General features: G+C 34.5%; 1 protein-coding gene across 1 annotated transcript; it reads left to right on the forward strand.

The window, feature by feature from the left end:
* The first annotated feature begins 369 nt into the window (after positions 1-369).
* Positions 370-3,571, forward strand: LOC130733549 (laccase-12-like). The gene is made up of 6 exons (XM_057585772.1): positions 370-671; positions 918-1,069; positions 1,234-1,478; positions 1,608-1,736; positions 1,842-2,801; positions 3,150-3,571. The coding sequence occupies exons 1-6, from the start codon at positions 561-563 to the stop codon at positions 3,278-3,280; spliced, it is 1,728 nt and encodes a 575-aa protein (XP_057441755.1). The 5' UTR covers positions 370-560; the 3' UTR covers positions 3,281-3,571.
* Positions 3,572-16,311: the final 12,740 nt, after the last annotated feature.

Here is a 16,311-nt window from a genome sequence, read left to right on the forward strand (position 1 = left end):
TTTAAGACCATATATATGGTAATTAATTGACAACAAAGCAAAGATAAAAGGTCAATTCAAACGAGTACAAGTTTTATTAAGGATTTAAAAAGGAAAGTGTTAAATAAAACCACTAGCAAAGATAAAACCTTGTGCTTTATACAATTAAACAAAGTATTAGTCTGCCTATGAAACATGGTCATACTTAGATGAACAAAATGATGAGATAGCGCCGCGTTAAAGCCTATTAAAATGAGAAAAAGTAAATCCAAAGCTGTCTTATTGAACAAAAGTCTCAACATAATTATGCTTTGAGAAAATTCAACCAATGAAGACTTGTGAAGCAAGCATTGGTGAAGGTAATTAACTAGTGGGTGCAACAACTTTTATAAGGTTGAGCCAAGTTTCTTGAGGTACCTGACTACTTAGCCTTCATAAACCTAATCTGCCAACCTGAACAACTAGCACTCTCTTCTAATCTCCCCTATAAAACCACCTTCTCATATTCTTACCTTCCATTGCAATTTGCAACCTTAACCAACACAAAGAGGTGCTTGTTGCTACACACACTTAAAGATAACATGGAAGCTCCCAAGACCGTTTCATACTCCCTGATGTTCTTAGCTATTTTTGTTCTCTTAGCTTCAGCATTGTCTTTGGCAAATGCCAAAATTCAAGAGCATGAGTTTGTTGTACGTTTTCTCATTTATTATAGACTGCATAATAATATCGATCATACTTATACATTCACTATTCACTTTTATGACGGTTTTTTAATCGTTATAAAATTTTGTGGACGTAAAAAACTGTCACAAAAGTGAATGTATGAAAGTGATCAATCGTTATTATGAAGCAATCTGTTTTTCTTTTTTTGTTTAATTATTGCTCTGTTTCTTTTCCCTTAGTATGATAATAAGTTGCCATTTGTGTGGAGACAGGTTCAAGCAACTCCAGTGAAGAGGCTGTGCAACACTCACAGCACCATCACAGTGAATGGACAGTTTCCAGGCCCGACATTGGAAGTTAACAATGGAGACACTTTGATCGTTAAAGTCATTAACAAAGCTCGTTACAATGTCACCATTCACTGGTAAAATATCAAGCTAGCATAAGTGATCACATGTTTCTTTTCGCTCATAATATCAAAACTGTGGACAATGTTAAAACCTAGCTAGTTTACCTGTAAACCATATTTATAGTACTAGTAATATTTAGTATATGCTATTTATAATATGTTTTTTATTTTTTGCTTAGGCATGGGATAAGACAAATCAGAACAGGTTGGGCTGATGGACCAGAATTTGTGACCCAATGTCCCATTCGTCCTGGAGAAAGTTACACCTACAAGTTCACCATTCAAGGACAAGAAGGGACACTTTGGTGGCATGCTCATAGCTCATGGCTAAGAGCCACCGTTTATGGAGCTTTAATCATTCATCCAAGGGGAGGAGAGACCTACCCTTTCCCTAAGCCAAAGCGCGAGACACCCATTCTTTTAGGTAATTAATTAATTATTAATGATTGTATTTCACATGTAAAAATAAATATAATAAGCTGTAGTTAATGATGTGACATTATGATATATTGAAGATTATTTAACAGTGGAAATAATTAATGATGATTATTAGGGGAATGGTGGGACGCAAATCCTATTGATGTTGAGAGGCAGGCCACACAAACAGGAGCAGCACCAAATATTTCTGATGCTTACACTATCAATGGTCAACCTGGAGATTTATACAAGTGCTCCAGCCAAGGTTTATTTCTTATAGTCAATTTTGAGTGAACTAATTATCATCATCATGTCACATGAACTGGTTAATTAATTAATTTTGTATTGTTTGACATGATTGGCATTGCAGGCACCACCATTGTCCCTATAGATTCAGGAGAGACCAACCTCCTCAGGGTTATCAATGCTGGACTAAACCAACCCCTCTTCTTCTCTGTTGCCAACCACAAGCTAATAGTGGTTGGCGCCGATGCCTCCTACCTCAAGCCATTCACCACCAATGTTATCATGCTAGGACCCGGCCAAACCACCGATGTCCTTATTGCCGGTGACCAGCCACCATCCCGCTACTACATGGCGGCGCGTGCCTACCAATCAGCCCAAAATGCCCCCTTTGACAACACCACCACCACTGCAATCCTTGAATACAAATCAGCCCCATGCCCTGCTAAAGGGGTAACAGCTATAAAACCACTCATGCCTTTTCTCCCTGCTTACAATGACACCAACACTGTCACTGCCTTCAGTAAAAGCCTCAGAAGCCCCAGAAAAGTTGAAGTCCCCAGTGAAATTGATGAGAGCTTGTTCTTCACTATTGGCTTAGGACTCAACAATTGTCCACCAAATTTTAGTCCTAGCCAGTGCCAGGGTCCTAATGGGACAAGGTTCACTTCCAGCATGAACAATGTGTCATTTGTTCTGCCAAACAAAATCTCAATCTTGCAGGCTCACCATCTTGGAGTTCAAGGTGTCTTCACCACTGATTTTCCAACTAAGCCTCCTGTGGAATTTGATTACACTGGTAATGTGAGTCGTTCTTTGTGGCAACCTATTCCGGGGACTAGAGTCACCAGGTTGAAGTATGGATCAAGAGTGCAGATTGTGTTGCAGGACACTAGCATTGTCACACCTGAGAACCACCCAATTCACCTTCATGGGTATGATTTCTATGTAGTGGCTGAGGGGTTTGGAAACTTCAACCCCAAGAAACACACTTCAAAATTCAACCTTGTTGATCCACCTATGAGGAACACTGTGGCAGTACCTGCAAATGGATGGGCTGTAATAAGATTTGTTGCTGATAACCCAGGTAAATTTAGTTGAATCAACATAAATCGGGTCATTGTCGCTTCAATTCGTTAAATTATATATTAAATTATATATGTTTTCTGTCTTAGCAAAATCTAATACTACGAAATGTTAATGTTTTATTCGGTTATAGTCCTTATACTACGAAACTCATGTGGTTTTTATCTTTTTAAAATCACATGACTTTTGTATAATCTAACGACTAAAACCGAATAGAATTTTAATAGGAGTAAAAAACAAATGTCTCAATTACTCAATTTTATAGGGAGAGAAAAGAAACTTTAACTATTAGTTCAATTATTCAATGTTTTGATCTTTGTGTATAATTGGATGATGTGATGTGTTGTAGGTGCTTGGATTATGCATTGTCACTTGGATGTTCACATCGGATGGGGTTTGGCAACTATCCTCTTGGTGGATAATGGAGTAGGCCTATTGGAATCCATAGAATCCCCTCCAGAGGACCTGCCTCTATGTTAGGATAGTCAAAATTATATATCAAATTTGTCACCCTAATTATCAGGGTCTTCATTTTTCTTATAGTTTGGAAGTTCATTAATGTTGTTTCCCTGCATTGGGGGGTTTTCCTCTTTTGCTCTGTTACATTGTTCTTTTTCACATAGAGAAGAATATGGCTTAGAAGAGATGGTAATGTGAATTCAACACACTAATAGCCATCTCATAGGAAGCCCGATTTATTAAATTGATATTATAGTTTTGTATTGTCTCCTTGAGGTTGAATTATAAATTACAAAAGATAGGTTTTGACCATGTCTTATTGTCTCTCACTCTCTTTCATAACCTGTGACTGAAATCTGAAGTATATACATTTGATAAAGAAGAGTTGAACAGATACAGCAAACAAATTTAGTAAAATAATTGTCCAACTGTTAAGTGAAATTTACATTTAAGTGAAGGTCAATGTGGGTACAACTCTAGAAATAGCAAACACGTTACATGTTAATACAAGTTTATTTATTCTAGAAAGGACTACTAAGGTCCACAGACAACATTCTGGCCTCCAACCATATACTTTTGAGAACAAACCAGGAATAGGGGAAAACACAGAGTTAGATTAACCTTTGACAGTTTTATGTTAAAGTCAATGTTTTCTCTCTTGACCACCAAAATCAAAAGCAGAGGTGATATTTAGACCACTAAAAGTGTTAGAAGACCCAATTTTGTGACAGTTTTTGACTATGTGAAAAACGAAATATATATATATATATATATAATTATATATATCAAACTCAATAATTGTACTTTTTACTGTAGCAAAGTTGATTTTTCACAGTAGTTAGTACTGAACAGTTCATGTCCATAACCAGAACTATTCAAACAGTACGTTTATTTTTCTATAAATAGAGAGTCCATCTTATGTTAAGAGGCAGAACTTAGACAGAGGGATAGTCAAAGAGGTTTATAGGGAGTCTCTTATATATATGTTGGTAACCATATACAATGGCGGAACTATGTTGAGACAGGAGAGGGTCATGGCCCTCCCAAACTTTAAAAACTTTCTTGTATATGTACCATAAGAATTAATATTATAACAAATCTATATATAATATAAAGCAAAATCACTCCAAGAATTATTTTGCCACGTGTCAACACCACAACGATTCTGCTACGAGAGTGAATTTAGGATATTTCAAGCCACGTGTCATTCTCTTACGAAACGGTTATCATTCCTATCCACTAAGTTCCCACCCACTTCAAAGATAACTTCTGACCCATTAAAAAAATAACTTCTACTCTAACTTCTCACCCACTCTCATCAAAGATCACATATCTCTTACTTTGGTTTATTGATGTGGTAAATATTGAACGATCAAACTATCCTTTCCTACACCCCACTAACTTCTATGCTTTAAATTTGTTTTCCACAACACACATTTCTATAAATTTCGATATTTTTGCCACTTAATTTCATATAAGATCACATCTCGATCTCATGAACATAATTTTAAAATATATAAGTTAATAGGGAAATATACCCTAACTTTAACAAATATTTTTTTTAATATTGAAAACATGGTATATTGATATTACGGATTTTAATAGCTAGAAGTGTTGTTACCGTAGACACTTTTTTTAATACTTAAAGTGTAGAACCCTTTTATTAGATTTTTTTCCTTCTAACCTCATTATTACCATAGACAGTGTAGAAACAGATTTAATTTAACCACCGACTCATTTTTTTTTCTTTTACTATGTCTCTACCACGTAATAAAAGGTTCATGGTATGAGCCCACCATGTTAAAAAAAAGACTAAACCTCCCACCATGTTAAAGAAAATAACCACCTACTCATGTAACTTCCACCATGTCTTTCTCCTTTGAAAACCGCCCACGATGTATAAGCTCCCCATCATGTTCCAAAAACTTCTTTTCAACCGTGAAAAAAATAACTACCTTCAATGACACTTCTTCTATAAATTTCTCATGTGTCTTCACAATCCATCCATCACAATTCCATCTAAAAATTATCATGGCTCTTAGTCTTACTGTTGACGATTTCCCTTCCATATCAAAGGAAAAGGATGTGTGGAGGGTTATTGTGAAGGTGGTGCGGAAGTGGTTGATTCCAAGTTTCGATCGTACAACCTAACTCAATGGAGTTGGTTTTAATAGATGCAAAGGTTCGACTTTTGTGTTGTTTTAAAATTGATATATCTATTCCACTCGACGTTGGTTTAAATTTTCTAAGTCTATCACGCTCACTTACCTGTTTTCAATCTACAGGGTGACAAGATCCATGGCACAATGCGAAGGACTCATGTTTATAAGTTTAATCCTTTGTTGGTTGAGGGTCGAGTATACATGCTATCATATTTCACTGTTGGTGATAATGCTCTTTATTTTCGTACAACGTCTCATCCTCACAAGATAATCTTTGAGCTTGATTCGGTTGTCCAAACCCAAACTGACGTTTCTATCACTAAGATTCCCTATTCATTTGTTTATGTTTCTGATATCATGTTCACTGATCCAGATCAAATACTATTAGTCGGTGAGATTTCTAACTAAAATTGTATACATCTGTAAAATTATTTGTGATCTACTATATTTTGTTTGTCTTGCAGATGTGATAGGGATCCTCTCCGACCATGGCGCCGTGCAGGAATTCGAAAAAAATCATCAAGTGCGAAAGAGGATTACGACAAATATTGAACAAGAAGGGTAATTATTAGTATTTTTAACAAAAAAAAAAAAGCAAAATCTATTGAAATTTTGAATCCATGTCCCAATTATTATGAATAATAATTTAATCATAAGTCCGTTGAAAACAGAGTGAGGGTTGAGTCTGCATTTTATGGAAGCTACGTTCAGGAGTTACTCTCTGCTTTATTTTCACGCGATCTGACCAATACTTTCTATTTCTTCTTGATAAAAATCTATAGTAAGTATTATGTCTTAAACTTTTGTTACTAGCTGCAAAAACGTCTAAAAAGATAACCTTTTCATATTATAGATTGGTTTTTATCGACATACTATCTTGAATAACCAACACACATTTTCAACAAAATAACCACCCCACTAACCCCACAATTTAATATTATATATGATTTTTTTTATAAATAGTTAATTTTTTATCAAAATAAATATTATATTTTAATTTTGATAATAATAACCACCCCACTATGTTTCAAAAAAAAAACCACCCCACTAACTCACAATACATATTTCAAACAAAATAACCACCACCTCACTAACCTCACAACTTAATATCTATATGAAGTCTATTTTATTTTTTTAATAAAAATGATTTTTTCATCAAAATAAATATTATATCTTAATTTTATTAAGACTACTACCCCACTAACCCACAACACATTTTTCGACCAAATAACCACCACCCCACTAACCCCACAACTTAATAGTTGATCCAGTCAATCGTTTCCACTTGAGTAGAGTAAACACTAAGCTACCTGGAGAACTACCAAAGTAGAGGGTATCGACAGAACAGGGATTTCAAAGATGACGTTTCTTTTGTACATGTCTTTTCAATCGTTACCACCTGAGGAGAGTAAACACTAAGCTACCTGGAGAACTACCAAAGTAGCGGGTATCGGCAGAACGGGGATTTCAAAGATGACATTTCTAATAGGTTTCAAAATTTCTATGGGTCCTCCTTCTTTGAAATAGTTGATCCAGTCAAAGAAGTTGACGTTTCCAGATGAGTATGAAAAGAAAGACCACAATGCTTTTCAAAGCTCTAGCTAGCAATGGATTCAAATTCTTTCATCCCCAAGTGTAAATAGGAAGTGTCTAATGTTTATATTGTTGAAGAGATTGGTAGGCTCGAAATAATCAAGAGTTTCAATTTTGTTGAAGATAAGGAATAAATCTTTAATTATTTTACATTTTCTCTCCAACATGAAGCATTTATGAATGCGGGGAAATTGGGTTAATCTGAGCTTTTATATGCTGTAATTTCTATAGTGGAACTATAAAGATGTGACACATTTTCTTTCCTTCTTTATAATTTTAGTGTTCCTTCTTTCAAACGCAACAAAGAATGTTGTATACCAAGAAGTGTTTGACAACATCTAAAAGATTTGTTTTCTAATGATCTAAGTTTTTTTATAACATTATGAATTTGATCTAAAATTTAGTTATTAATTTGTAACACGATGGTGAAAAATCAATCTTTACACGTTCATCCTTTTACATAGTGGAACCAAGATCCAATATAAATTAAATGAATTACAAATTTTTTTTATTCAAAGTATCCAATGTTATGAATATAAGAAATAATTTAATTTTAATGGCTATTGGAACTCAATTTTGTTTATTATCATATAAATCTAATCTATACAAATCGATGTACTTGCAGCTTCCTGAGCATAAACTTGGATTCCCTAGATGATCAATATTGAATTTTTTTATCAACACACTCATCTACTCATCAGACTAATCATATATTATATAGGGTAGCTGAATTTAATTTTATATAATTCATTAATTGTTGTTGTTTGTTTATTTGTGTTGAAATCTTTAATTTACAATTTTTTGTCATTAGTATATTACAATTACGAAAGTTTTATCTTTATTTTCGTGCAACCACTATTTCTTTTATATCAATAATCATGGATAAATTCGGAATAAAAACCCGCCATGCAACACATGGGTGAACACACTAGTAACTTACAGAGCCCCAGTGGTTACTGCTTTCCCCTTTTAACGCAAGGTACCAGGTTCAAATCCTGCCTTGCTAATTTTTTTTCATTATTTCAGATTTAACTAGCCTGTTAACTATTTTTTTGAACTCAGCCTATTAACTATTAATTGTTGTAGTATTACATAACTAACAAGAACTTAGATAAAAAGTCTTGTCAATTTTTTTTTTGAATCAATTTGTCAAAATAATTAAAAATGACGTATAAAGGTAAAAAAAAAATATTTTTAAGATAACAACATTTGAATGTGGTAAATTTTTCTAAAAAAATAATAATTAAGAGTAAAAAATTAAATTCCTTTTCAAATAAAAGACTTGTGAGAAAAATTATAAAAAATGTTATATAAAGGTACAAGAATATTTAAAAAATCAAAAAATTTATAAAAGGAAATGTAAAATTTTAAGATTATTATTCTAACTTATAATAAATTCTCACTATATTGTAACAAAAAAAACCTCAATGTATATAAATTAGTTTAATCTTTATTTTTATATTATATAGACATGAATTGAAATCTTATTTATTTTGGCCCCCTCAGTTTTTATATCCTAGTTCCGCCACTGACCATATATATGTATGGTTAATGACGATCTAAAACCGCCACAAATGTAAGTCTCATGAGTGTTTTTTACTATAAAAGTTCGCCAATTGTTTTTGAAATTTTTATTACCCACGTTAAATTACTATTTAATAATTTTATTAGTAACACAAGTTAAATTACTATGCAGTGCATACATTTGATGTATGTTGGGCTGCCATTTCAAGAAAGTAATAATTAAAAATGACGTTTAAAGGTAAAAAAAAATATTTTTAAGATAACAACATTTGAATGTGGTAAATTTTTCTAAAAAAATAATAATTAAGAGTAAAAAATTAAATTCCTTTTCAAATAAAAGACTTGTGAGAACAATTATAAAAAAATGTTATATAAAGGTACAAGAATATTTAAAAAATCAAAAAATTTATAAAAGGAAATGTAAAATTTTAAGATTATTATTCTAACTTATAATAAATTCTCACTATATTGTAACAAAAAAAACCTCAATGTATATAAATTAGTTTAATCTTTATTTTTATATTATATAGACATGAATTGAAATCTTATTTATTTTGGCCCCCTCAGTTTTTATATCCTAGCTCCGCCGCTGACCATATATATGTATGGTTAATGACGATCTAAAACCGCCACAAATGTAAGTCTCATGAGTGTTTTTTACTATAAAAGTTCGCCAATTGTTTTTGAAATTTTTATTACCCACGTTAAATTACTATTTAATAATTTTATTAGTAACACAAGTTAAATTACTATGCAGTGCATACATTTGATGTATGTTGGGCTGCCATTTCAAGAAAGTAATCTCTGAGCCCGAGGTAGCCGAGAATTGGACAATGTTTGTTTTTTTGTCCATAAACTCAAAAACTCACCGAAATGGGCTATGACCTATTTGAACTTGGTTTAGTGTTATTGGACTTTTTTTACTCCTTTGTTCCTCACTCCTCAAGCCTTGTGAAACTTGTTTTAAAGAGGAAAAAGCAAAGAGAGCGCTTTCTCCTACCCTGGATGGCTAGGGTTTGGAGTCCCTGAAGACTAGGGTTTGCCTGGCCCAATTTTCATGGGCTCAGTCCTATGGGTCTGATTTTTAGGGTTGCACTTGCAAGAGTTCTCTCTCTTAGTTTTAACGTAGTTCATATGTTTCTAAGGAGTCACATGTTTAAGTGTTTTTTTTTTTTTTGAAACTCATGTTTAAGTGTTAATGAAATGTCTTTATAAGTTAGTTTGGGTTTATGATCCAATTTTCTTCATTCAATATGTATTATCTGTTGTAAGTGTCGTTGGGCAATCTCTTTGGATATTGAATGAATTTGAACCTTCGACAAAAAAAAAATTATAAACTAAGAGTTAGTTATTAGTGACAAAAAAAGTAGTTAGTTATTCAACTAAGATAAGTCCAACCTAAAATGTATGTGTAACTAGAAAATAGAATCGAATCAAGTTTTATATATATATATATATATATATATTTATATTTTGTAGCTTAATTTTCCTTACATGTGATTTGGTAGTCCTAGTAGTTAGAATTGATTTTTATTTCAATGTAACAAAATACATTAGACTGTCTCAAATGATCAGAGTAAATTAGATTTTCACGCGGTAAAAAATTAATGTATGTAATATAAGATATCATAACTCTTTAAATTGTGCATAAAAAGACAAAAAAAATGTTATTATAATATTGAAGCAAAAGTGGTTTTGTGTTAATTGTGAGGTTTGTTAGAGATGTTTTGAAATTGTTGAGGTGAAGGAAAAACTAGTATAGTGATTTAAATTAGGGGTGAACATGGGTCGGGTAGATCCAATGAACTCGTCTAACCCAATCTGATCCAATAGAAAAAATGCGGGTTGGATCGGGTAATCAGGTTAATCGAATGGATTTTACTACAATCCAACCAAGTTCGGATCGGATTTCGGATTCAGTTCAAATCCATCCAACCCAACCCAGAATCCATACATATAATAATAATTTTTTTTTATAATTTTACTCATACTTGGAGTGCTAGTGTTGGAGTGATGACTTTTTGAAACTTTGAGACTTAAGTATTTGTAGTTATTTGTCATATTTGAACTTAGAGTATTTGTTTGTAGTTATTTGTTACATGTCTATATATATTATTTGGCATGTTGGAGACATCTAAGTTCTAAGTGTCATGGCATGACATTTAGTGTTGCTTTTCACTTTTTAGGTACTATTTATGTTAGATTGTTTCATGTCATTTGGTAATGAAGTTTTATGTTTTCATGATATTTGGTTATATGTCATTTATGTGATATTATTTCATGCTATTTGGTATAACTTTTTGTGTCATTTTCATGTTATTTAGTATCATAACATATTTAGTATTTTTTATAATTTTTTCTAATTTTATAATAATATTTGCAAGATTTTTTAATATTTCATATATATATTATTATTTTAATATAGTGACCCAATCAATCCATCCACCCTAATCCGAACTTCGTCAGGTTGGTTCGGATCCGGTCCGAAGAAGAAATTCGTGAAACCCAACCCAACCCAGACAATTTTGATCGGTTCGGATTTTATTTTGACAAAAATCCATCCAACCCAACCCATGTGCACCCCTAATTTAAATGATATTGGAGAATTATAAAAAAATAAGTGTGTATAACGTCAATGAGCCCGTACTGCCCGCAGGTAAGTGTGCATATTAGATTATGCTCTTATTAATGAGGTGTGGGGAGCTCTATGGCCAGTAACTTCAGTCTATCACTTACCTCGCTGCAGATCGGATCACAATCCGATTCTGGTGTTCAGTGGCTCTCGGAAAATGAGGAAAGAGTTGGCTAGGTCGAATTTGTTTCGTTTTGAACAGTTGTGGTTGCAGGAAGGGGATGAATGTGCTGAGGTGGTGACCGAAACATGGGAAAGAATGAGGGGAGATCTACCCGAAAAAATTTCTCAGGTGGGGTCGGTTCTACAAGGGTGGGGAAAGGAAAAATTTGGAGGTTTGCCGCGGAAAATTTCAGATCAGAGAAGCCTTCTAGAGAGACTTCAGAGGAGTGATCAGACTGATGAGGTGGTGGAGAGCACCAAGGAGGCCGAAAGGTTGTTAGATAGTTTGCTTGAGCAAGAGGAGGTCCTGTGGGCACAGAGATCCAGAGCATCTTGGCTAAAACTGGGAGACCGAAACACTGGTTTCTTTCATCAGAAAGCTTCACAGCGGCGGCGCAGGAACCTGATGGAGCTTCTCAAAGATGATAATGGGAGGAAATATGAGGATGACAGGAACATTTCTAGAGTGTTGACAGAGTATTTTGGGACTTTGTTCTCCACTTCTTCTCCAGTAGGGGTGGAAGAAACGACTGCACTTGTGGCTGGGCGGTTATCACCAGCTCATCTGGAGATTCTAGCAGATCCGTTCACAAAGGAAGATGTTGAGGAGGCTTTATTTCAGATGCATCCGACGAAGGCTCCAAGTCTAGATGGATTGCCAGCTCTTTTCTATCAGAGATTCTGGTCAATAATAGGAGATGATGTGGCTCAGTTTTGCTTGGAGATTCTCAGTGGTGCGAGATCACCAGGTACAATTAACCAGACTTTAATTCCTAAGGTGAAAAAGTCTGTGCATGCAAACCAATTTAGACCAATTAGTTTATGTTCTGTGATTTTTAAAATTATTACAAAAACAATTGCAAATCGGTTAAAATTGATTTTGCCTGATATCATATGTCATTCGCAAAGTGCGTTTGTACCTGGTAGATTGATTACATACAACGCTTTGATTGCTTTCGAATGTTTTCATTATATGAAGAAGAAAATAAATGGCCGGAATGGCATAATGGCTTTGAAATTAGACATGTCGAAAGCGTATGACAGAATTGAGTGGCCTTTTTTGAGGTCGGTGATGGAAAAAATGGGCTTCCCACTTTGTTGGGTGAATTTGATTATGAGCTGTGTTTCTACAGTTAATTTTTCTATTATGTTAAATGGCAATCCGCAGCCACAGTTTGCACCCGGAAGAGGGTTGCGACAGGGTGACCCGTTATCCCCTTATATGTTCATCCTATGTGGTGAGGTTTTTTCTGCACTAATTGAGCGACAAATGTTGTCTGGTGGCCTTCATGGTCTAAAAATTGCACGTTCTGCACCTGCTATTTCTCACCTTTTGTTTGCAGATGATAGTATAATTTTTTCCCGTGCAAGTGTTCATGAAGCAGAATGTGTAAAAAATATTTTGCGAACATATGAACAAGCATCGGGACAAGTGATTAACCTGGATAAATCAATGCTTTCGGGTAGCCGAAATGTGCATGAAAATTGTCTTAATGAGCTTACACAGCTGTTGGGAGTAAAGGCAATTGAAAGTTTTGATAAATATCTAGGATTACCTACTATTATTGGCAAATCCAAAACTCAAATTTTTAATTTTGTTAAAGAAAGAGTTTGGAAAAAATTGAAAGGTTGGAAAGAAAAATCACTTTCCCGTGCTGGGAGGGAAGTACTTATTAAATCTGTTGCTCAAGCTATTCCGTCTTATGTTATGTCATGTTTTATTTTACCTGATGGTATTTGTGCAGATATTGACCGGATGATTGCCCGTTTCTTTTGGGGCGGAGATGTGTCCCGGAGGGGACTTCATTGGACAAACTGGGCTAACTTGTGCAAGAGCAAGTGTGAGGGAGGGCTTGGTTTTAGGGACTTCAAAGCTTTTAATGAAGCTCTTGTGGCTAAAAATTGGTGGAGAATTTACATGTACCCGGATTCTTTGTTGGGTAGAGTTTTTAAAGCAGTTTATTTTCCTTCTGTGACTATCTTGGAGGCTAGAAAGGGATATAGGCCAAGCTATGCGTGGTCTAGTATCCTGAAAGCGGAGGGGAAAATAGAGGGTGGCTTGAGGTGGAGAGTGGGGGATGGTACAAAAATAAATTTGTTGCTAGATAAATGGCTCCCAGATGGTTCCCCTTTGGTTTATAGACAGGAAACTGTGGAAGACCTTAGGCTGGAGAAAGTGGCGGATTTGATAGATAATGGGCGCTGGAATGTTGAGTTGATCCAAGAGGCTTTTAGTCCTCTCACTGCCCAGAAAATTTTGGCAATTCCACTTGCAAACCAAGGTAATGTGGATTCTATATATTGGTTTGATTCCACTAATGGCATTTATGTGTGTAAGTCAGGATACAATTTCATCAGGTCCTTGGTGGCTAGAGAGGAGGCTTCAACATCCTCGGGCCCTCTACTCCAGGCGAAGCTTTGGCGCAGGTTCTGGGCTAGCCCAGCCTTGCCACGGTGCAAGGAAGTAGCTTGGAGGGCTGTACGAAATTTTCTTCCAATGAGAGGAGAACTTGTGAAGAGGGGGATGCAGCTTGATCCATGCTGTCCTTTTTGCGAGACCGAAGTCGAGACATGTGGTCACTTGTTCTTGAAATGCCCTGCGGTAGAGAGGGTGTGGTTTGCGTCGGATTTGGCGATTAGAACTGAAAGTTTCAGCTCAGTTCATGCTTTGATGGTGGCGGTTTTAGAGGAGGATGATGTAGATTTTATAGCAGCAGTGCAACAGCTTATGTACGTGACTTGGGAGGCTCGGAACTCCATGGTGTTCAATGGGAGGAAACTGGATGTGGGAGATGTGCTGCGGAGGTCATCCATGTTGAAGCCTTGGGATGATGGTATTCATATTCCTCAATCACTGACAGCTTCACGCCCTGCAAATTGGAAGAGGCCAGAGGAAGGAATTGTCAAAATAAATTTTGATGCTTCTGTTAAGAACGAGATTGGTGGTCTAGGAATGGTGGCTCGGGATACTCATGGTGCGATTCTAGGAGCTGCAGCTTTGTATCCGGTTAGTGTGATCTCCCCTTTGCTTGGCGAGGCTTGCGGTTTCCGATGGGCACTGAAGTTGGCGACGGAGTTTGGATTCCGATCAGTTTGCTTTGAAACTGACTGCTTACAGCTATTTGAATGGTGGAAGAAGGGCTCTATTGGTTTGTCTTATTTAGATACTATTGTTCGCGAATGTCGTCTTTTTACTTCTACTTTTAGTTATTTTCAGTTTACTTTTGTGAGACGTTCAGGTAATTTAGTTGCCGATTTTCTTGCTAGGAATGCCTCTAATTTCCCCAACTCCGTTTGGGTGGAAGAGGTACCTCATGATGTAGATCACTTGGTGATCAACGATGCTTTGGCTTCATCGCCTGCTTTGATTTAATTTAATTCCAGGACAATTTCAAAAAAAAAAAAAAAAACTTCAATGAATATCCACGGAGATCATATATGCGTCACTGCCTACGTACAAAACATGTGTAGTACTCCCTCCGTTCCTGATCTTTTGTTGTTTAAGGTTATGCACATTGTTTAAGAGTGCAATCATTGATATATTTGTTGACATAAGCACCCCTATTTAATGTTCTCTTATAGTGAAGTGAGAGAATTATAGTTATTGGTTAAGAAATTTGTTATGATTTTGATTGGTGAAAATAAGAGGTGGTAGGTGAGAGGTATAGTATTAAATGAGGGTATATATGGAATAAATTGAGAAAAAATGCATTGGATTTGTAAAACAACAAAAATTTTGGAATTTTGGAGTATCATATTTATGACTGACCAATTGACCTGTTCCCCTCCTCACATCATGTTGCTCCAACAGGTAACAGCTCACTATCCTTTGTTCTTTCTTCACTTTTAGTTAGGCTTTTAGCTCATCTTCACTCTCGTCACTCTCTCCACTATACACAGCACACGGATCTCTGAATCATAACTAGAATGGATTCGAATAATTTCATGTGTTCAAAAAAAAAAAATTCATGTGAAAAATTATTTCATGTTAAAACTTAGGTTTTATAATCTAACTTTACACATATGTGTTAGTTAAAGGATAGTCTAAATGACTTTTGATAAAATTTGAGTTAAGTAATTTATAATCATAGGTAAGGTGAACCAATGATATTTAGAAAATAGACTATAAATTTTTTATTTTATTTATTAACTGGTTTATAAATAATCTTATTAAAGGGTGATGTAAAGTTAGTATCATGAATCATTTAGGTAACCTCGTTGCATTTAGATGGCACCTCCTTCCAACGTCATAACTTTGTCATGTCATCATGACGCTAGCTGTAACTTAGTCTATTGTTTTTCTTCTCCTATGTAAAAAAAGAAATTAGACAACCTCATACATTAATATGTGTAGGTTGAGCCTTTTCAAATGATTATGAAGAAAAAAATAAATATAAAATTAGAAAACATAAAAAGAAATTATATGAGGGGATTATAATTCTAGTTAAATTACTCCTTTCAAAAAAGTAAATAGAATTGACTATTTAATTGATGAAAATACATATATAAAAGTTGTAATAAATATTTCATCAACAATTAAATTCAAACTCTATCAAGAGATAAAAAAAATAGAATTGACATATATAATGGTAACTTATGTGATAAGAAAAGAAGAAGAGAAACAAAAAAAATACGTGAAAATAAGATAAAAGAAAAATAGCGTGAAAATAAGATAAAAGTTGTTATCAACTTGTTTTTATTTTACGATTCAAAATAATTGTCCACTTAAAAAAAATATAAAATAAAATCATAATAACTACTTGAAATTTTAATGGAGCATTAATTGATATTTTTCGTATAATACTTATGAGAAGAATAAATAAAGAGAGATACAAAGTGTTTTTTTTGTTATAAGAGGAAGACTAAACGAAAAGTAAAAACTACACTACAACATCAAGATATAACAACGCAAAAGAAGGGGGAATTTCCAGACCCGACATTGAGAATTGAGACTAGAAGCTTGACGTGTCATACAATTT

Source organism: Lotus japonicus, chromosome 1 (assembly GCF_012489685.1).
Source record: "Lotus japonicus ecotype B-129 chromosome 1, LjGifu_v1.2".
Classification (NCBI taxonomy): domain Eukaryota; kingdom Viridiplantae; phylum Streptophyta; class Magnoliopsida; order Fabales; family Fabaceae; genus Lotus; species Lotus japonicus.